The 23972-nt window shown below is 45.1% G+C and overlaps 1 protein-coding gene across 4 annotated transcripts in view; it reads right to left on the reverse strand.

Annotated features, from left to right (window-relative positions):
* Window positions 1–23972, reverse strand: part of PCNX2 (pecanex 2) — a 3925748-nt gene that overhangs the window by 997717 nt on the left and 2904059 nt on the right. For all 4 annotated transcript variants that reach the window (XM_069606982.1, XM_069606983.1, XM_069606981.1 and 1 more), the window contains one exon: window positions 15344–15559. In XM_069606982.1, coding sequence (XP_069463083.1) covers window positions 15344–15559 — 216 coding nt within the window. The remainder of the gene's footprint in view (window positions 1–15343; window positions 15560–23972) is intronic.

Below are 23972 nucleotides of genomic sequence, written 5' to 3' on the forward strand. Positions count from 1 at the left end.
TCCACCATGCCCAATTCTGCCAAAATACCTCCCCTGAGTCCTCCAGTTTTCCCTATTGCTGTGCCCCTGACTACCACCTTGAGAGTTTTCCAGACCGTTCCGGTGCTGTCCACACTCCCGTGTTATGATCAAAATAGTCAGCTATCATGCCCTGGATATGCTCCTGAAGGTCCCCATCCCTCAATGCCCCTGCCTTCAACCGCCATGTGGGTATGGGGGCCTTCCTGTACGTATGTGCCCATGCCGCAAATAGTGGGGCATGGTCGGATAATGTTTGTGCGTTTATGTGTGCCGCCATAAATTCCCCTAGTGTCTCCTTGCCCGTAAACAGATAGACTATTTGAGTAAATGTCCCATGAGGGGCGCTATAATGTGTATACCCCCTTGTGCCTGCGTGTACCTTCCTCCAGACATCTTCCATTTTGAGCTGATCCTGCATCTTCCTCAGTGCTCTGGCTGGCGGCGCTATCTTCTTGTGTTTGTTGTCCGATCTATCCAGTCGCGGGTCCAGCGTACAATTGAAATCGCCGGCCCAGATGACCGTCATGGCCCTGTGTGGGCCAGCTGGGGCACACGTGTCTTAAAAAACTCTGTTGCTCCGTGGTTGGGGGTTTATGTGTTCACTAGGCACACCTCCCGATTCTCCAGCAGTCCTTGAACTATCACGACTCTGCCATCCTTATCCTCTTCCTATTTTATGAGCTAGCACAGGATCCCTGGGGCAATTCATATCAACACTCCCCTAGCATAATTTGAATATGTAGAACTGTACACATTTGGCCTCCCCACTGGCCTATTTATGCACTGAGTCTAGCGGCCCACTCGTTCCCATGGTCTCGCCTCAAGGAGCTGTGTTATTGTGTCCTGTGGATTGTGACTCCTCTCATGTAGGGGATGTCTTCCCCATCTGCAGCGGTCTCTGCTAGCCCTTATGCAGCCAGGGGTCCATGGGGTAGTGTTTGCAGCTGATATATGGGGCCTTGACGTTCTCCTGTCGTCCCCCAGTCCCTGTCTCTTGGGTCTAGACCCTCTTTTATGCGGCTGGTCAATGCGTGAATGTGAGCCAGTGGGCTGTGGCCTCCCACGTATTATGGCTTGACTTGTTATACAGTACTGGTCCCGTGTGTGTAGCTTGCCTGTGGTTCTTTTTGTGCGTTGTCCCTCAGGAGGCTGCGCTGTGCCAGTGTATCCAGTAATGCAAGGTGGGCCCCCGCGCTGCTGCACGTCCGCTTCTTAGGCCGCCTAAACCTGTACATCCATCACTGCGAGTTGGGGACTGCTGTGCTAAGGCAGAGTTATTCGCTCTTGTATCACCTCTAGGGGGGCCTGTGGCCTTATACTGTTTAGTTCTGCACTGTTCCATTCCTCTGCCGCTACTGGCTTCCAGTGCCTTCCCCGAGGTGGGCTTATGGTCCTTGTGGGTAGATGGGCTGTGCCCTCCCACGTACCAATTGTTATTTGCTCGTGAACTTTTCATGCACCTTCCTTCGGGGAGTAGTGCTGCACCGTGAGGTATGCCTTCCCACCTTGGCCTGCCCATTGCCGCTGCTGGCGCTCTCTCTGTCCCATGCCTGCCGGCTAGGCAACCAGCCCTGCTAGTGTTAGTACTGCCGGTGTGGATCTGCAGGTTCCACTCCCTTCGTTTCGGGCAATCCAGTGCTCCCAATGGTCTAGCTGCCCTCCCCGGTGTGTTGGCGATGGTTGCTGGCAAGCCGGCTGTATTATAGCTGGGTAGTTGAGCTTATTTGGATGCTACCCTGTTCTCCGGTGGGGGTCCGATACTGGCCGCCCATGGTTAGCCCTGCATCTAGTTTCACACTTGTGAGGCTGTGGACCTTGTCTCCCTCGCAGTCAATATCCCCAGTTTGGTACGGTTCCCGTTCCTGTAGTGGCCGCCAGCTATATAGTGCGCCAGTGGGATGCCCCGGGCCTTTCCCGTCTGCTGCACATTGTCCTGGCTACCCTCGTACCTGAGTGTCCGCTCCTTAGTAGCCAGGGGTGGCTCCCCCGGCGTGGCTCTCCCTTTCGGCTGCTGGTGGGCCGGCCATCCGGAGCCGCAGGCACTTTTCACCCGCAGGCGTCTCTTGTGCTCTCTCCAGACGCAATGCGGGTTCCCCAGACCTGGGTTCTGACGCCCCGTTGTCCTCTTGGCTTGCCGTCTTTCTCCACCGGCGTCCCGCGCAGAAGCCGATATTTCTTCTGCGTAATCGCAGTGCTTTCGGCCTTTGTCCGCTCTTGTCTGTCCCACGTGGCGGCTGGGTCTCTCGCTGTGGCCCCAAGGTGCTGTCGGGCTCCCTGATCGCCCCGAACGGATTGCCTGATGGTTACTTCCCACTCATGTGCCGGGATGCCTCTGACACACACTTCTGCTTGCTTCTCCAACTTTAATATTCCTGTGGAGCTTCTCCGCCAGCTCAGGCAGACGCGCCCACCATTTTGTGTGTCTTCCCGGCAATCACTTCAGTATTGCTCCTGGTCGTGCCCTAATCCGTTTCTCGTCTGGGTTTCTGCTAGCTGTTCCCCAGACCTTCGGACACCTCTCTGTCATTTTCCTTATAATTCCATCACGTATTCTTTCAGCTATCAGGATCTGTTGATGGATCATGCGTGAGCGCCCCAATTTCGCTCCTCAACGCATGGCCACCAAGCCACGCCCCTTCTCTTGCCTATTGTTGTGCTAGGGTAACTGGTTTAGCCTTCCACGTGTAAGTTGTGGATGTTACAGGTAGATCGTTTTACTTTGTTAGATATGTCATCAGTTTTCTAACTGTCTTTAAGTGTGTTTTCTTTTCATTGTATTTATTGATGATGTAATGGTCATGATGGTCATGAATTGAAACAAATTAAATGCATTGTTTTGAAGTTGTTATAGTTAATGTATTGATTTATTGTTCTAGATTTGCTTTTTCAGATTTATATATTTCATTTCCTATAATCTAGAAGACAGGGAACCCTGCTTTTTCTGTTTACCTGTGTCAGTGCAAATAACATCTTGGCCCAAATACAACTGAGCTTTAGGAAAGGTATTGGTACACATCAGTAAGGCATGAATTTCAAATTACTTATCCCTTTTCATTAAAGAAGAACTATTATATGTATCATACATAGACTGAGCAATAAGATTTCATTCTTTATTTAGAACTAAGCTGCAGGAGATATTGCATGGACAGAGCCTCTTATAAGTATTTTGCAAATCTTGGTTTATTGTTATGAAAATAAATCTTCTGTTGTCTTCTATACTACAGATGACAATGTAACAAACCCTATTTCTATTAGCCGTAGAGCACTGCAAGATTGTGTGCTGGCCCAGATTCTGTTCAATCCATTCACTAGCCATCTATATGCTGTTTCATGTGAACTTAGGGTAGATACCCTGAAGATTTGGGCACTACAAATTCCTTTTTTAGCTTATGTTGGCGATAGTGTGAAGATTCCAAATGCCATACAGAAAGTAACTGCTGTTTAAATGATACAGACAATTTGGGTTTGAAAGTAAATTTAAATAAGTCTGCAATCATTCAATTTCCCCGGAAACCATTAAATATAACCAGAAATTATAAAACTGGCGATAGGGTTATAACTTTTTGTGTCTACATATGACTTTTTAGGCATGAGTATTTGTTGTATGTTGCCCATGTCTTGTCATATTTCTAAAGATGCCAGGAGACTGAAACAGGTCATCAGAAAGCGCCTACAAAACTGAGAATTGGTTTTGTAAATGACTTTACGGGCACCTACATTTGTGTCATATTGAGTTGCACGTGGACAATTTGGAGGGCCGCTGCTGTTTGGCTCCAATTGATTTACTTTATAAAATTATGACGAGTGACCAGGTTAAGCTGACAGTAGATTGCTGACAAAATCTGGAATAGTGAAAGAGAAGACCATGTTCTATGGATTGAATATGTGAATAATGTACTCTTTTCTGGTAATAGTTTAAATTGTTTTCATTCATTTATTAATTTGAATATGTACAATACTTAGATAAAGCGGCCATTGTTAATATCAAGCAATCAATTTTGACAATATTTTTCTGACAAACTGTCAGGGCTGGGCAGATTGGCAGCACGTCATGTAAGAAACTAGTGTCCCACAGTCACCAAAGCCTTGTGAACCCTTTCTGTAAACCTTATACACTGTACATAAGGAGGATGTTTCATCCCTATTGTAGGCAAAGTATGCAGGGACTAAGAAACATCAAGAGACCACAAATCCCAGCAGGCCGTGTGCTTCACAAGCCAGCTGGGAGGAAAATATCTGCACGCGGGCAACGCCCAACGAACAGCGCATGCGCGAACCGCGCCGACGCTTCCCCGCTTGCTATTCCGGCTTCAGTGGAGGACGGACGTGTTTCCCAGCGCTCTGCTCAGGGCCAGCCTTCGCGGGGCACTTCGCCCACCTGAACTCACAGGCCCCGCGCCAACTTGAGATAAGTGCTTTTGCTTCTTACTATTAAATCCGCGTGCAGGGAGAAAGACTAACGAAGCGGCTGAGGTCTCGGTGCATGCAGACTTAGACTTAGGATTCAGGCGGTTTGGACCGCAACGTATGGCTGAACAATAACCCGCATGCAGAGTGCTTATGTGGGGGTGACTGAGGAAAACGTTCGGGTGAGGCAACCCGACTCGCACAGTTTCAAGTCTCCTACGGAGGCACGTTTGCGGAACCACGGGTGAAGACAACCCGATCCGAGCATACTCTGAGGGTAACGTTCCGGGTGAGGCAACCCGCACGTACAGTTGCGAGTCTCCTACGGGGCAGGGCAGGAGGCACGTGTGCGGAAACACGGGTGAAGGCAACCCGATTCGAGCACACCACCGGGTCACGTAGTGCTTTGGGAGCACAAGTCAGCGCTAGAAGGTGTAGTCAGATCTTGCACGTGCTCATTGTATTTTTGGTATTTTCCAGCGGAGCTTGCTATGAACTTTTGGGGACTTCCCATGCCACGTCAAGGAGAACAAGCTCACGACCCGCAGCTAAGTACATTTCTGGTTCCTTACTAAAGTATTGTCTAAGCTGCCAAGTACCCTGTATGACAAGAAATATCGTGTAATTGCGCACGTTAGCACGGGCTTTTGGTAACTGCAGAGAGAAGGCAGTGAGGAATATAAAGCTCATGCTAACATTGTTTTGGTGCAACGGTTGTGGTTAGAGCTCCAAGCAAAAGCTCCTGCAGTGGTTCCAAGCTCCACTACAAAGGCTCCTAATAACTGGTTATGGTATGACTGGATTGAATGAGTGGGCGGAGAACTCACCACGAGAACGACCAGTGGATGGGGCGGCAGGAGCTGAGGAGCATTTTTCCCTATAATTCCCATTCCCATCCAGAACCTCTCCCTAAACCTTTTCCCGGTGAACCTACAACCCCTTACCCATCCATTCAACGGACCCTAACCCTCTTTCCCCGGCGGGTTGCGGTAGCCTGAGTTTCCTATCAGGTCCAGGTGCCAAGACCCTACGGGGAGGCAGGAGTTTGTGCTGCCTCTGCGCCGGGCAAGTTTGAAGACGCCTTGACAGAATAGCAAGCCCACGTATATTCAGACGCCCGGGCAGCACGACCAACCATGGCTGAGGTGGTAGTTTTATTACAAGAGCTCAAACAGGAGCTCGCAGCAACTAGGCAGGAATATTTAACCCTTGCAGGGCAGGTCCATACCCTAACAGTTCAAAGTCAAGCCCAAGCAACCCCATTACCCCGTGAACCCTCGACACCAGTCCAAGTGCATGTCTCTAGCGAACCTCCGCTACCATTGGCAGCCCCAGAACGGTACCAAGGTGACCCCCAGAAGTATAACCAATTCATCATGCAATGCCAATTACATTTTTTAACTAAATCCACGGTGTTCCGGACAGAACAGGCTCGCACTGCCTTTGTAATATCGTACTTAAGTGGGAATGCAGCTTCTTGGGCTACACCATTGGTTCGTAAGGATGATGCCCTTTTGTATTCTTGGGAAGATTTTCTGGAAGAATTCGGCCGGATTTTCAATCGGCGTTCAGCCGCCCTGCAGAAGGACCGGGAGTTGTTAACTCTACGACAGGGAAGTAAGGAGCTAGTCACTTATGTCACCGCATTCAACAGGTTAGCCGTAGAAACGGACTGGCCTCAGGATAAAAGAATGGCGCTTTTTTATCAAGGCCTACGAGAAGACCTTAAGGATTTAATTGCGCAAGTAGACCCACAGCCATGTGACTGTTCAGGGATGATCGATCTAGCATTGCGCTTAGATCAACGCCAAATTGATCGACGACAAGAAAGAAGGAAATGGGATGCCAAGCCTATGGTCCGTTTAGATCAGCAAAAACCCAGTAAACCCTTTGAAAGAAGCACTGGCTCAGAAGAACCTATGCAAATTGGGACAATACGGGAACCATTGTCCAAGGAGGAGAAGGACAAGAGGAGACGAGACAAGCTCTGCTTATATTGTGGTAAAGCAGGGCATTTTGTGAAAGAGTGTCCCACAAAGCCAAGAAGCAGCCAATCGGGAAACGCCACCGCTCGCCAGTGAGGGTGGTCCAGGCGAGCCAAGTAGAAGACACCCCAAAGAGCTTAGCTAACACCTATCAGAAACAGGGAGCTCATGTATTGCTTAAAGGAGAGTTGCGATGGCAGGGTGAACTGGTCTCAGTAACTCTCATGGTCGATTCAGGCGCTACGGGTAATTTCGTTGATGCACAGTTGGCACAGAAGTTAGGACTTCCCCTAGTCAAGAAAAGACCGGAAGAAGAAGTGAAGGCTGTGGATGGGTCTCCCTTATCTTCAGGACTCATCACGCAACAGACACAAGATCTACAGTTGACATGCGGAGACTACCATCGTGAACAGGTACGATTCGACGTCATAGCAGCTCCGCATTTCGGATTTATCTTAGGCTTACCATGGTTACGCATACATAATCCTAGGATAAACTGGACCTTAGGTTTAGTCCAGTTCTCATCAGACTTTTGTGAAAAACACTGTTTGGAGCCACTGCGCACGCAGATCATCGGAAGTACGGACATGGCGTTACCTGCAGAATACACCGAGTTCAGGGATGTCTTCAGTAAGGCTGCGGCAGAGACTCTACCACCACATAGATCGTTCGACTGCCGCATTGATTTGGAAGCAGGAGCAGTGCTGCCATGTAGCAGAATTTACGCCCTCACGGAGGCAGAAAATGAACACCTCAAGTCTTATATTGACACCAACCTGGCAAACGGATTTATCCGACATTCGACTTCACCAGCCTCTTCCCCGTTATTTTTTGTCCCTAAGAAGACAGGAGATTTACGTACTTGCATCGACTACAGAGCAATAAATCGGATAACTATCAAAAATCGTTACCCGTTACCTCTGATACCAGTGTTGCTAGATCAAGTGAGGGGGTCCACGGTGTATACGAAATTAGACCTGCGTGGAGCGTACCATTTAGTTCGCGTAAAACAAGGCGATGAATGGAAGACCGCATTTCGGACCAAATTTGGTCTATATGAATATCAAGTGATGCCGTTTGGACTCTGCAACGCCCCAGCATCGTTCCAACACTTTTTGGACGAAGTCCTGCGAGGTTACCTAGATGTCTTCGTAGTTGTATATATCGATGACATACTGATATATTCACAAAGCATGGAAGAACATCGAGAGCATGTACGAGCTGTCTTGCACAGGTTAAGGAAACACCAACTGTATGCAAAGCTAGAGAAATGTGAGTTCCATCGGTCAACAATAGAATTCCTAGGATATGTCCTATCACCTCAGGGAGTCACCATGGACAAGCGAAAGGTACAGGCCATAGTAGATTGGCCATCCCCTAGCTCGGTTAAGGAAGTCCAAACCATATTAGGATTCGCCAATTTTTATAGGCGATTTATTGATGGTTTTGCTCAAAAAGTACTTCCAATCACTCGTCTTCTCAAGAAAGGAGTGGTCTTCAGTTGGGATTCAGCAGCCGAGGAAAGTTTTCAAGCACTTAAAAAGGCCTTCACCACAGCCCCAGTACTTCTACACCCGGATCCGGCCAAACCCTTTATCGTTGAAACGGACGCATCAAGCTATGCTATTGGGGCTGTCTTGTCGCAGCGCGACGACCATGGGCAACTACACCCTGTAGCTTATTATTCAAGAACTTTACTACCAGCTGAACAAAACTACATAATAGCTGACCGAGAATTATTGGCAATCAAAACCGCATTCAGTGAATGGCGACACTATTTAATGGGAGCCAGGCATACCATCACCATTTACACAGACCACCGGAATTTGCAATTTCTGAGGTCAGCTAGAGCGCTAAGTCCACGACAATTAAGATGGGCAATGTACTTTGCAGAGTTCGACTTCATAGTCACATTTCGGCCTGGCGCAGAAAATAGAAAAGCCGACATCATGTCTAGATATCCAGAGACTTCATCGGCTTTGGCAGAAAATCCGATTGAAACAAAACCCTTAGTTGACCCAGCTCGAATAATCGGAAGTATTACTGTGGATGATATGTTCCAAGGCATCAGAGAAGCTATGACTGCACAAGAACTAGCACAATGGAAAGCGCAAAATGAGAACCAAACTGTGAAAGAGGGTTTACCATTCTATAAAGACTGTCTTTATCTACCCACTGCTCCACTACGAAAAAAGGCTCTTCGGTGGTGTCATGACTCACCGTTCGTGGGACATCCTGGAGTATCTAAAACACTTGAACTATTGCATAGGCATTTCTGGTGGCCTCACATGACCCGAGATGTCCAAGCATATTTGAATCAATGTGAGAACTGTCTACGTAATAAGGCTGATCATCAACGCCCTGCAGGCTTGCTTCAACCCTTACCAACACCACCGAGACCTTGGCATACGGTTTCATTAGATCTTATCGTCGAATTACCTGAGAGTTTAGGTTTCACGTCAATTTTAGTGGTCATAGACTACTTAACTAAATTGGGACACTTTATACCATGTACTGGAACACCCTCCGCCAGCGGACTCACCGAGTTATTTTTGAGGAATATAGTGCGATTCCATGGTATCCCTCAAGGAATTATTTCTGACAGAGGTCCGCAGTTCACGTCCCACTTCTGGAAGGCCTTTTGTAAAGCAGTTGGAATCGAAATGCGTCTGTCTACAAGTTACCATCCCGAGACGGACGGTCAAACTGAGCGCCTAAACCAAACTTTAGAACAGTACTTACGATGTATGATACGCAGCCAGGGAAAATCTTGGGCCGAGGTGGTATGGCTGGCCGAGTTTGCATATAACAATTCAGTTCACGCATCCACTAAGGTGACTCCTTTTTATGGTACGTAACGATTTCATCCGAGATTTCAACCAGTACCCGACCTTGCTCCAATAGCACCAGCCGTGGAAGCACGAAGGAAACAACTCATCGACACTTGGCAGGTCATGCAAAACAACCTGTTTTCAGCAAAACAAAGCTATAAGAAACACGCCGACAAGAAACGCAGACCAAGCCCACTTTACCATATTGGGGATACCGTCTGGCTGTCTACGCGAAAACTACACCTCCAAGGACCAAGAAAACTCCAACCAAGATTCATTGGCCCATACCCAATAGAAAGAGTGATAAGTCCCGTGGCAGTACGTTTGACACTACCAAAACACATGCACATACATCCAGTCTTTCACGTATCTCTTCTAAAGGCAGCACCCTCGTCCCTAAAACCCAAAAAACCCCCACCTCTGATGGTTGACGGCAATCCCGAGTTTGAAGTTAAAGCTATTCTTGACTCACGTGTTAAACAGAATGCACTCTGGTACCTGGTAGACTGGAAGGGGTATGGCCCGGAGGAACAATCCTGGGAACCAGCTTCTAATCTACATGCTCCTCGGCTCCTCCGCCGGTTTCATCATATGCACCCTTCTAAACCTGGGCCTGCGAGAGGGAGGGGGAGTACTGTCAGGGCTGGGCAGATTGGCAGCACGTCATGTAAGAAACTAGTGTCCCACAGTCACCAAAGCCTTGTGAACCCTTTCTGTAAACCTTATACACTGTACATAAGGAGGATGTTTCATCCCTATTGTAGGCAAAGTATGCAGGGACTAAGAAACATCAAGAGACCACAAATCCCAGCAGGCCGTGTGCTTCACAAGGCAGCTGGGAGGAAAATATCTGCACGCGGGCAACGCCCAACGAACAGCGCATGCGCGAACCGCACCCACGCTTCCCCGCTTGCTATTCCGGCTTCAGTGGAGGACGGACGTGTTTCCCAGCGCTCTGCTCAGGGCCAGCCTTCGCGGGGCACTTCGCCCACCTGAACTCACAGGCCCCGCGCCAACTTGAGATAAGTGCTTTTGCTTCTTACTATTAAATCCGCGTGCAGGGAGAAAGACTAACGAAGCGGCTGAGGTCGCGGTGCATGCAGACTTAGACTTAGGATTCAGGCGGTTTGGACCGCAACGTATGGCTGAACAATAACCCGCATGCAGAGTGCTTATGTGGGGGTGACTGAGGAAAACGTTCGGGTGAGGCAACCCGACTCGCACAGTTTCAAGTCTCCTACGGAGGCACGTGTGCGGAACCACGGGTGAAGACAACCCGATCCGAGCATACTCTGAGGGTAACGTTCCGGGTGAGGCAACCCGCACGTACAGTTGCGAGTCTCCTACGGGGCAGGGCAGGAGGCACGTGTGCGGAAACAAGGGTGAAGGCAACCCGATTCGAGCACACCACCGGGTCACGTAGTGCTTTGGGAGCACAAGTCAGCGCTAGAAGGTGTAGTCAGATATTGCACGTGCTCATTGTATTTTTGGTATTTTCCAGCGGAGCTTGCTACGAACTTTTGGGGACTTCCCATGCCACGTCAAGGAGAACAAGCTCACGACCCGCAGCTAAGTACATTTCTGGTTCCTTACTAAAGTATTGTCTAAGCTGCCAAGTACCCTGTATGACAAGAAATATCGTGTAATTGCGCACGTTAGCACGGGCTTTTGGTAACTGCAGAGAGAAGGCAGTGAGGAATATAAAGCTCATGCTAACATTGTTTTGGTGCAACGGTTGTGGTTAGAGCTCCAAGCAAAAGCTCCTGCAGTGGTTCCAAGCTCCACTACAAAGGCTCCTAATAACTGGTTATGGTATGACTGGATTGAATGAGTGGGCGGAGAACTCACCACGAGAACGACCAGTGGATGGGGCGGCAGGAGCTGAGGAGCATTTTTCCCTATAATTCCCATTCCCATCCAGAACCTCTCCCTAAACCTTTTCCCGGTGAACCTACAACCCCTTACCCATCCATTCAACGGACCCTAACCCTCTTTCCCCGGCGGGTTGCGGTAGCCTGAGTTTCCTATCAGGTCCAGGTGCCAAGACCCTATGGGGAGGCAGGAGTTTGTGCTGCCTCTGCGCCGGGCAAGTTTGAAGACGCCTTGACACAAGAGAGCATTTTGAAGTTAATAACAAACTAATAGAAATGACGCAATCACAACAATTTTTCTTGATCAAACAAACTTATCTCACTTGGTCATTGTGTATTCAACATTGTATTTTAACTACAAAATTACATTTCTAATTGTATCTGTCATGCCTCTTAGGAAGCGCTGGTCCCTCTGGCATCGATGGACTCGACGTTATGCAGCTTCCATTTTTTATCCCAAGATGGCGGCTCAGTCAGCGTGCAGAGGTCTAGATGTTCAACTCACGAAATGGAGTGGGTCTCTGCCCCTTACTCCACGAACAGCTTATCTGGCATCCTCTCCAGCAAGCCGATGCGTTGCAAGTCTCCTACGACAACGCTTCGTAAGTACGGACCTAGGCTTGTCTCTCTGTCCTTTCTTACGTACTCTGAGCTACTAATTCTGTTTCTATTCCAACTGTTAGAAAAGAGCGACTAGTACCGCCAGACCAGAAGCCTCTACACTTTATCTCGGGAACAAACGCGTCCAGATACACACACCTCATCCGCGCGCCCATTCCAATTCCTACCCAGCTTCCTCTGAGGTAAATATACGCTGCTACCGGTACATGCTACCGATATATGCCCAGTCACTATCATTTCTCCCTGTCTAGATCTAACTTTGTTTCTTAAATAGTGGAACTACCTTTGCATCTGGATCTTCAGTCCCAGCATCCGTTTCCCACTAATCTACACTTTAAGGGTATCTAGTCCAGTCATTCCTTTCACTTACCTCACTTACCCTCTGCTTTACAACTACTCACCATTTCTATTTCTCGTCTTTCCCTGTATAGACATCTCCGTCTGGAACCAGCCTTCTGCTTAGAAGAAATCCGTGAAGCAGACGATTCCCAGAAGTGCAGGGTTTTATTCCCCCGGAGGGTTTCTCTGGGGTTCTTCTCTCTGACTGAGACTTTTAGTTCCAGGGGAATTCCTATGGCATCGGTTCTCTGACAACTCTGACACAGACGCCTCTCGGAATCCACTCCGAAGGTGAGTTCTTGAAAAAAGGTCCAATCCCTGCCATATCTTTATATTGTTAAGAGGTAAAACTATCACATTTGTTACAGTATCGCTTTTATTATAGTTACAGCTAGATGGAGGAACAATCAATTGATAGATGTGTTTTTCCCTTTTTGCCTTGGGGAGATAGAAATGATAATGTACTTCATATCTTTCTGTCCCAGATAAAAAAATAATCAGAAGAAGAATTCTGAAGACCAGTACTCCCAGAAGTAAAATGTAGGCATTATCATCTGGCATCATTCTTATTGTGAGCTGCATCTCCCTTTTCACCTGGGTGCTTCTCACTAAGTTGGGCCTGAGACTAAGTTCAGTAAAGAATGTTAAGTCTTGATTTATATTATTTCAATTTGAATGTTTATAATTTGATTGCTACTCTGCTTTGTTAACAACAGTCTTGATGTCTTTACTGTAATAACATTCTTGGAAGATTGAGCTTGGCTTGGAATATTTTGATAAAGATTTGTATTAAATGTATATCTCATTTTCTAATTTCTGTTTTTACTGTGTTGCATATTGTATATGTGTTGGTTGCAATGTATATTGTCTGTTTTATTAACTGTTATTTTTTTTCTTTTTTGTGAAACCTTTATGGTAACCGTCTGCTATAGGTATCTCGCAACAGCAGGGCACACATGAGATGTAGATGATTTTCCACACTTGCTCCAGTCCTTTGAACTCCCTCCCCCTTGGTCCCTTCTTTTTTTGAGTTTCCTTGCCTTCTCAAGACTTGTCTCTTGCCATTCATTTTCAATGATCACTAGCGTATTTTCTGATATCGCCTGCTATTTCTCTATTTGCACTCTATACGTGGATAGAACATAACATAACTGAGCTTTCTTATTGTATAGGAACAACAAACCTAACAGAATAATTAATGAACATTTGATTTTCTATTCTTAACACTGTCCTACTATACAGGCTATTGTATTTTGATTACCAAAATACACTGTCAATTTGTCAAAACATTTGATTTATTCCTAACACAAAAAAGACTGATTTTTTATTTTTTTATTGTTTATGGTTAAAAAAAACCTTTACAATTAAAGTCCGTAAGACAACACAATTAATATAAACAAAGATTTACAATTATATATAATCAACAACCATAATTAAAACAACCGTATCAACGGATACCTATATACAATTATTCAAAAACATACATTCTTAAATTCATCGAGTAGTTACAGACAACATTATTGGAAATCACAGTTAATCTTAACAATTCATAAATAAAATTTTCCAAATTCAATCGTGATCATCTCATTATTGACAAAATCAATAAACATAACAGTACATAAGTTCAGAATAATAGCAACAGTAGTAAGAGAATTTGCACCAAACAACAATTTATGATAAACACGTCCCTGATCATTGTTCACTTCATACTAATTCTGAACCCGGGGTGACTACTGATTTTTCAAGTAGTTTACTTTCAAGAATTATCAGAAAATTAGTTAGACTCAAAATAAGACTTTGAGACCTGCCCCGCATGCATCTTTGCCATAAATTCTCCCTGCTCACATTTGATTCTGAGTAGAGATACTCTCCAAACATAACTTTCCTTTCAGGTTCAATATACCCACAATAAACAGTTAGATGTTTCAACGATTCATTAATATTATTAATTTTACAGAATCTACAGTACTCTCTATTGGTCTTACTTTTATATTGGTTCCAATGCATCAATTTTTCATTTGTTTGTAGCTGGTTTAAACAAAATCTTAGATATCGCGTCCTGGCTAAGTGACATGGAAAGATTTCATGGTACTTCGGACGATAGCCCCACTGCTTTGGAAATTTAGCATATTCAGAGAAGGATTTATAGGTATTTATTTTCTCAACCAAAAGACACCAGTAGTAGCGACAATATTTGAGGTTACCTGAGGGGGGTTCTAATATCAGGTCCTCATGACTAATCATGGTGGCAGATAGTAATTGCTCCATCTTAGTTCTAAATTTCAAAAAGGAAGGTGGATAGCCTTGGGCAATCATCATCCCCAGATCTACATATAACGAATCTTTGGGAGGCAACAACATTTTACCATAATTTACAAGTAAACGCCAATGCCATTTGACGGATAATGGCAGCAAGCCCAACTGATGGCAGATGATTGCATTTGGCGTAGACAGAGCCAGGGCTAAAACTCTCTTCCACATTTTACCCTGGATTACGTCTAATGTTCCCCCCAAGTCATAAAGACATATATCTAGGGCATAAAGTAGAATCGGCTCCACTTTTTGTAAATAAAATGTAAGAATTGGAAGCAGAGAGAATTTCCCCAATCAATTGTATATTATTTTCATCTGTGCAGTCAACGGTTGCACTTTGTTGTCTATGATCATCTTCCAGCCATCAAGAGAAAATGTACTTGATATGTGGTAACCCAGATATCGAATAGAGGATGACTTTGGAAGCGAGATACCATTAAGGCACCAAGTAAATTTGGCCGATCTTTTTCGACCTTCAGCAAAAACAACAATGAAGGACTTTTCAGGGTTCACTTGTAGGTTATGTTTACTAGCAAAGGAATAAAATAAACCCAGCTTCGTCTGGAGCCCAAAGGGGGTCCGATCGAAATAAATAAGTCATTGGCAAAACTTAACCAATTCAGAGACAAAGCTCCCAATTTTACTGGAAAAATACAAGCCTCCTTCCATTCTTCATCTAGATCCAATAGATATAGATTAAATAGTACTGCAGCAAGATTACAGCCCTGTTTGAGTCCTATTTCCGTGAGGATAGGCTTGGTCAGTGCACCAGCCTTTGTCAGCCGAATCCTATAAGTAGTTTGTTTGTGCAGAGCTGCAATCGTTGCAACCACTTGGGCAGAAAAACCATATTTAATCAATTTAGCCCACAATATTACTCTAATAACTGAATTTTGTTCATACAGTATTATTGTTGATTGCACATGCAACATTCATATAGATGTCTCAAGCTTACCTCTGAATTCTAGACCTCTTAATTGAAAAGTGATGAAACCGTTTCCAATTTCAATTAGGTGCACAAACGCGCTCAAGTCATCTGATGTCAAAATGAAGCAGTCTCCTGATCTGTAGTTACCCCAACGACCAAGAGCTAAATCTCCACAGAGAGACTCCTGAAGAGACTGTGTAAGATGTTCATAGAAGATGGAATTCAGGTTGTTATCTTCATTTCCTAAAATTATAACAATAATATGCATTAAACAAGAACCTGTAAATGCTAACATGAAAATAAGCTGTATTTACAAATTAAATTTGGATTGTGGAAAAATGATAGATAAGGGTGGGAGCCAGAGAACGAATGGGTTGAGGCAAGTCAGAGCCAAGCCCAGGGGTTTGCTTTGCTGCTGTGGTGAGTTGGTGAAACTCCTCACCACTTTTGAGGAGGAGAGCAAGCCATGGAAGACTGGGTTGGGCAAGCAGCTACCCAATGTGCCTCCAAAATGGTGGAAGCATTGGAATCCCACAGGCTCACTACCCCCACAAAGGCAGGGTATAACACCTATTAAGTGTTACATGTTCATACTGCCAAAGACCCCAAGACCATGACATCAAGGATTTCTGCGCAAATAGTGAGATCTAACTTCCAGCAAACAGTATGAAGTGAAAATCCCCTTTTCACTTTACCGAAAATAAAAAAGTTGTTTTAGAAAGACTGCTCTGAGACCACTCAGAGCAGTCTTCACAAAGCTACAAGTCACACCCCTCGCTTCAGACAAGGGCACGCAGGGGCAGACGGGAACGGCAGGGAAGGAACGGAAAACAAAAGTTAAAAGGTAAATGTGTGTGTATGTATGTATATATGTGTTGCTGGCAATTGGGTGAAGGGGAAGACGCAGGGAAGATGGGTGTCTGTATTTTGATGTCTGTGTGAGGGGCACGGACGGTGAGCGAGTAAGTGCCTGTGTGCTTGTATGTGTATGTGTTCAGGGTGGTAGGATGAAAGAGAACTTCATGCTCAGAGAAAGGCCCCATGGGCGTGTTGGGGGGGGTTAGCGAGGTGAAACCTCCTTATTTATTGAACATTGCAATGCAGGAGAGGGCAGACGGGTGATTTGACAGATTGACAGAAAGTTGTGAAATCGGGGTTAAAACTTCCCGAAAAATCATGATATTTTAGAATATTGAAGGCTGCAGCAAATTGGTCCAAAACAAATTGTTTTTTTTTGCATGCAGCCTTCAGAGCAAGCCATTGAAGACTGGGTTGATTACTGGTGATGTAATGAAAGGGCTCGTAGCACCGATTTTGAATGGTGAGAAACCCAGGCTCTGGCTGAAACCTCCTGTCAATGCTGAGAAATACAAGGTATGTCAGTTGCTAATCTCGTGAAGCCCAAGGTAAATAAAGACCTGAAGTTCAGAAGGAGTGTTGTGGGAAGCACTATGCTAATTGATGAAACTAGAGTCTGAAGAAGCGCCTAAGAGAAAGAGGGACACAAGAAACTAGAGAACCGGAAACCTGGGAGAGATCTTTAAAGAGATTATTAAGGCAGGAAGACTGGGAAATTCAAGGTTGAGTAAACCCTGAAAGAACCTTCTCAGGGTAAATTATTTGTTTTTTACTATTATCTTAGAGGATTGATGAGCAATGTTGCTGGCCAAACCTTGGACATTTTGTGTTTAAAGCTTAGGGTGGCCAGGAGGCTAAAGGATTCACTAGGGCGGGGAAGTGTCTGTGGTTTGCTCACTAGTGGTTACAGCGTAATTGAGGACAAAGGCATTTGCTGTCACATTTGTTGGTGTTTTCTTGGAAAGGCTTACCAGGGTGTCTGTAACCTGTGTGGTTTGAAGTGTACCACCTATTCCCTAGATCCAGCATCTTTTACAGGCACTCAGTAGCTGAAGCTGGGGGATTTAAACCCTCCCCAGAGAGAAGTGTGATGAAGTGTGGATGAGTGCCTTTGCTGGCCGCGGTATAGCCACAGAGTCTTTCTAGGCAACTATGGCGAGCTTCAAACCTCTTTGGAAAGGTCATTAACTTAATTTGTATTGAATTAATTGCTGCAAATAGTTTTATCTTAAAAAACTGATGGCAATTGTGCACCTTTGTATATTCACAAGCCGTGCCTTTCCCAAAATGCTTCTTACTTCTGAGCTAAATACCAGTGCATGTTGTATAATATACAATCTACGAAGCAGGAGATGCCCTTTCCAACCCCTTGACCTTGTTTGTGTTTCTCCAACAAGAACAACAAGAAATTAATCGGTTTGCTTGGACAAAAGAAAGAGTACCAATGATGATATGCCTAAAAATGTCACAAGGAAAATGACAGCATACTTTAGCAGATTTCCGAATGAGGTCTTGATTAATGTTAATATACAAAATACAAATGGGGAAAACTTGGTTGGGGGTGATCCAGCTGAAGAAGATTATATGGTAGATTCCTCATTTGCACCTGGGAAGGGCACTCAGCCAATCAGGTGACTGTAACAGGGGGCGAGAATACACAATCCCTGCCCACTGTTCCAGCCACCCGAGGAACTTCCCCGAATGGTGCTTTATTTTCTAACATGGGGAGGCAACAGGGAGGCCCCACGTTAGAAAACATCAATTCCCCTTTCCCCAATGCCAACTTACCTGCGGGACCGGAGCCTTGCCCTCTGGTCCCTGATACTCCCCGCCTCTGGTCACCATCGAAACAGAAGAGGGACTAGGTCCCTTTTCGATTGACAGCAGCCATTTTGAAACATGTTTTCCATGGCTGTCGTCATCCGAAAAGGGACCTGGGATTTGTGTTTCTTTGATGGGAGATGGGCTTCTGCAAAGCTCATCTGCCGTTGGATGAAAAAAACAAAAAAAAACTATCCACTCCCGGTGAATCTGGGGTGTGAATAGTTTTCACGTGCCGGCTGGGGGGTGGACATGGGCTTTAACGGCTCGCAGCCTATCAAAGCCCGGGCTGGATGGCGGATAAACACCATTTCTGGCCCCCCAGCCAGGGCATGAAAGCTATAATTATAGGAACTTTGTTCTAGCATTCAGAAACAAGCAATCCCATTTATTCCAACACATGTGACAACCTTGGTATACCCATAAGTAAATAACAACATTGCAGGGCACAACGCTCAGAGGGGTTCTACATTAATTTTCTGACTCACTTTTTTTCAAAGTAATTTCCGATGTCGGAATTACTTCTAAAGCCCCACTTCTATATTGTTTGACCGCTATCCAAACCCCCACCCCACCTATTATTACCCTCTCCCCCATTTATTTTTATGAGCTTTTTTCAAAGTAATTCCAACATCTGAAAATCTACACCACACCCCTGGATGGTACTGCTACAGCCTCAGCTTTGCAATCTATCTATAACAGTGTCCGGACACAAGAGGACATGAGTAACAACCTCTCTGTGGCTCTTTAAGTACAACGAATGTAACAACTGTTATGCCCATCATATCCATTCAGGACACTATCTATAATCAGGACAATGTTCCCTTAAAACAATACATAATGAATTGGATTGTTCTATCATTTGGACTTGTTATGATCTGAGAGACTGAAAATGCTTGAACACTAATAGCAAAACAGGCACTGCTCCTTGTGAAGTACTTGTTTCTCGACATATGCTTTCACAGAACAGGAACCTATTTAAAAATCTTAAGTAACCGCATATTATAAATAAGATAGCCCACAGTACTCAAAAGAACAAGAGGGGTTCTGCATCAAAGGAAAAAAGAATACCTTATTCAAGAAGAGGATGATCATATCTTACTTCAACATTCTAAAGCCACACTTTCATTAGAGAACATCAGTGAGCTGCTAAATGTTTACACCATTGCACGTAAAAAGAAAGCAAAACGGGCTAAAAGTAAAAAAGGATCCATGTGACTTGAATAAGTGGGTGAATACAAATATATCAAAAGACCTTGTACACTAAGAAGGTATGTGGCTTATTTCATATGATCACCCTGCCACCAAATTGAAGTTAAGGTTGAAAAGTAAAAAATAATGAGCAATAGCATTTAAGGACAACAAGGACATTTACCATGAACTTGTGGAGATGGCATCAATTGTTGACGTACCTGAAGAACCAAACAATGCTAACACGATTAAAAAAGATGAGTTTAAGGCCAATGATAATAGTTGCATCATCATAGCTAGGCCCAATCTATCTGGAGTCCAGCCTGAAGAGGGGTTTTAAGGCTTATCTAGATATAGTCTGCCCGTCACTTTAGGCTAGGCATTTTACCGGTGGCAGATTTTGTATTAACTTGGAGGCCGATGCTTCGGCAAGGTGCCCTTTGTGCAGCCGTTTCAAAGAAACATTAACACATTTTAAAGTTAACTTGCAAAAAATCACTTCTTTTGGATGTTGTTACTTGTGTCACATTTTTATTGATCAAGGAATCTGTCGAGCTGTTTCTGCGATACAGTTTCTAGAACAATGTTTATCACCACATACAACCCATGTAACTGCACAATATATTTCTAGGGCATGGTGGCAGAGGAACAGGGCCCTGAAGGAGGATAGAGGCGGGACTGGGATGGAGTGATGTATTCGTTTATTACCCCTGATTCTATTTGCCATCATAAATGTAGGTTTTACCATGTTTGTCTCTGTATTATTATCTTAACTGTTGCATATTTTAAATCTGTGGATGTGTTGCTAACCAATTCGTGGAAAGTATGAATTTTACTTGGGTCTTTTTTAGCTTTTGCACAAGTTCAAGTTATGTTATACTTTTACAATGGAATTGTATGATTTTATGAATTTGTATGGCTCTTTAGCCAAAATAAGGTATTTGACTGACTAACTGATAATAGTGATACTTGGCTTGGGATTAAAACCAGTCAAACCTTTCCTACCACACTTAGTTTGAATACATCCTTGCATATGAAAACTCTGTTCGATTGAACTAAAAATTGATATTATCTATGTTGGAGTGAAGCAGAGTGTTTGTGGTGTGTTCATTACCAGAGGAGCTGCAGCTACGAGTGTTTTTTCTACTTCTACTTACCGGAGGAGGAGTTTTCTGCTTAAAAACACTCAACAAACGCAGAGCGTAGTGGAGTGAAGCAGAGTGTTTGTGGTGTGTTCATTACCAGAGGAGCTGCAGCCACAAGTTATTTTTCTACTTCTACTTACTGAAGGAGGAGTTTTCTGCTTAAAAACACTCAACAAACATGGAGCGTAGTGGAGTGAAGCAGAGTGTTTGTGGTGTGTTCATTACCAGAGGAGCTGCAGCTACAAGTGTTTTTTCTACTTCTACTTACTGGAGGAGGAGTTTTCTGCTTAAAAACACTCAACAAATGTGTATCGTAGCAGAGTGAAGCAGAGTGATTGTGGTGTTTGTGGGGTGAGGCACATCAAGGTAAGACTCAAGGAGTCCCAGAACGCTATTGACATGCCAGGCCCTTAACGTACCCGCCATTACAGTTTCAGCGGTTAGAAGCAGCGTTTACATGTACAAGCATGCGGAAGAAAGCGCCAGTGCCCTCGGCAGTTCTTTCACTTCCGCAGACTCGCCTCTATCACAGACGTTGTAACTCGGCAATCGGCCAACGGAACACTGTCCTTGATGAGCAGCATTTTCATTCATCAAAATACAGTAGGACACATTCCCAAGAATCTGTGAGTCACGGATCAAAATCAAACATGCTAAACACCTATTTGTTCGCGAGTCTTGACTCGGCCATGGTTCAGACCGCTGTTGCTGCCGGACGCCATCAGTATCCTGGCTGCACGTCAGCCGTGCTGCTGGGAGAACGGGGAGGAGCCTTGCCTGCGAGTACGCAGGTGGGACGGTCTGAGAAGGTAGCTGATAGTTTGACAGAAATGGGCGAACGGACGCCTGGGAGAGACTTGGAGTTTGTTTGTTTGTTTTATTATTTATAAGGCGCACCAGACCCGAGGGTATTAGGGCGCAACAGTTACAAGAATTTGCGAAGCTTAGTTACATACAGACATAGAGCGAAGTACAATAATTACAACAGTGGTGCACAGATATATACAGTACAATATTTACAAATGTGCAGATTTTATGGGCAGTGTATAGGGACGTGAGATGTCACTGATGTGGTCGGTAAGAGTTCTTACTAGGTTTGAGAGTGCATGCAGGCATCCTGCCAAGTGAAAGTTAGTGGTCTCCAGTAGGTCATCGGGAATGGGCATTGGTGTCAATATAGATGTAGAAAGTCCCCTACCACCTTGTGATCCCAGCCTCACAAGCTTTCAATCCTGCTCAGTAGTTCCCCCTCTCAGTGCCTTAACAACACGGCTACTTTCCAGCTCTCAAAGTGGGAAGGAAATATCCTCAAACTGGCTCAAACTAAAACTAATCTCGACATATGATAAAACAGAAGAGGACAACCTGAGTGAAACAAACGGCGCAACAGGCAAGCCGATGATTGTGGAATGTGCCCACACTCAATCTGGCTGCTTGCAGCCATCCATCCTCCATGATGAAGCTGAGGAAGTGCTGTCCCGAGAATCTACTTATGAAATTGCTAATGTACTGACACCAATAGAGTTTCAAGTAGATGTCTTCCCGCAAGAATGTCAATACTTACCTCCAACTAGATCTAAACTAAACATTGATATAATAAAGGCAAATGGCCTCAAACCTTCAACAGACAAAGGTGATCCATTTTTAATTATGGAGGATTCGAACCACTCTAAGATTCGAAGAAGCTCATTGGCTGTTGCAGATCAACTTCTACAAGACTTGACGCTACTCAAGGAAAAAGTGCAGAATGGAGGAGGCATTGAAAATCAAATGGCCGCGAGAAGTGCTGATAACACAATGCGAAACAACCCAAGCCTCCAAAAATATAACTATGACACTGTTAACCCAGGACTGGTCCCAATAGAACAGATCGGGTTCCCTAGCGGTGCAACCAAACGGAGGCGTTTGGACTGGAGTGCCCAAAGAGACATAGGGCCTCATTACGAGGTTGGAGGTAACCATGGAGCTATTAGCTTCATGGCTGCCTCCAAAACCCTACCGACTCCTCCCTGGTGAATGGAGCAATTACCGGTCCATTCCAAGGTTGGAAGGACCGGTAATTCCCCATTCACCAGGGCCCTTCCCCATTCCCATTTGAGCCCCCAGAGGGCTCAATGGGAATGGGGAAGGCGCTAATAACGGTACCGTACTTTACGGTACCGTTATTAGCACTAAAGTCCCTTTGCGGGTCCCGTCCTTAACGCCTGGTAAAACCAGGCGTTAAGGGAGGACCCGCAAAGGGAACTCGTAGTAGGGCGGTAAGGGATTACCGGCACCGGTGCCCTTACCGGTGCCGGTAATCCCTTACCGCCCACCTCGTAATGAGGCCCATACTGTCCTCCCAAAAAAGATTGCATTACAACCATCAAAATGGTTGTGACAGAGAAGATGATACGAATATAGGTTTGATTAACACCACCTATAACAGAGAAATGGAAAGAGACTCATCGTCCGATGATAACTTGTCTGACTCCTCAATTGCTGAAAGAGCCTTCCCGAAGGTCAGAAGAGTGACATGTGGGAAATCCCTTCCATCAAAACATGTGACCCACTCTACAAGCTCACTAGCCGATACGATCTGCGTGGAAATGATACCAAAAATATCATCTGCCTTTACAATAGCAACAGCACCGTTCACAAAAATGTATGAGCAATTTAACGATAACTATAGATTGCTCTACTAAATACAAAAATGGTGAACATTGAAATGGAAATGTGAGAAATGAAACTCCAGACACACAATGATCTGCAAGTACTCAAAAAAGAAAATGACCTACTAAAGGAGCATTGCGCTGTACTGCAGACGTCAAACTGCTGGCAGAGGTCGCAAGAGAAGCTCTGTCAATTCTTAAAAAAACACATCTAGATAACATCATCAGAGCGACAGGCTCGGATTGTACTGGAAAATCCGCAAGTCATGGCAGTGCTGGAAGTGAAAGGTCATGTCCGTGCCTGTGGGAAAGAGTTGACGCCCGAGCCATCAGCAGTGTAAAGGAGCAGGAAAGACCACGTATGATCCCTGGAAATGTGGAGCTAGCACCTTCGTTATCAGGATCAACGGAGCTAAGGTCACCCAACTTGAAGGAGTCACAAAGCCATGGTCTACTCTGCCCGGCACCAACAGGTGTAAACACAACCACAGAAAGTGAGTGTGTTCTTACGCCGAGATCTAAAGAGAAGAGTGTTGTACCAACAACTGACATGAACTCTGATGATACCCCATCAGAGGGTATCTGATGATACCCTCTGATGGGGTATCTGATGATAGGAAATCGGGGTAATGTCACTGAGAACCCGCCCAGAGAGGAATTTCCTTCAACCTCTGCTAAATCCATTTTAACATCGAAAACTATGGCTGAAAAGGTGGCGGCTGAAAAGAGCTCAACATCCAACCCAATAGTTGAGAAAAAAAATCAACTCACGCTCAGGCCGCAGCAAGATTCTCAAAATAAACAAGGGAAGTGTAAAAAGAAAAGTAAACACCTAACGTGTACGAAACAACAAAATGGGAATGGATCGCAGAAGTTTTTGAGGAATCTAAAATTGCTAAATCTTATCGTGAACACAGCAGGGCCTACAAGCGGACCAATTATCACAGCCAGTACAGAGATACTGAAAAATGACCATACAATAAATGAAAA

Source organism: Ambystoma mexicanum, chromosome 4p (assembly GCF_040938575.1).
Source record: "Ambystoma mexicanum isolate Mex_15411 chromosome 4p, UKY_AmexF1_1, whole genome shotgun sequence".
NCBI classification, from domain to species: domain Eukaryota; kingdom Metazoa; phylum Chordata; class Amphibia; order Caudata; family Ambystomatidae; genus Ambystoma; species Ambystoma mexicanum.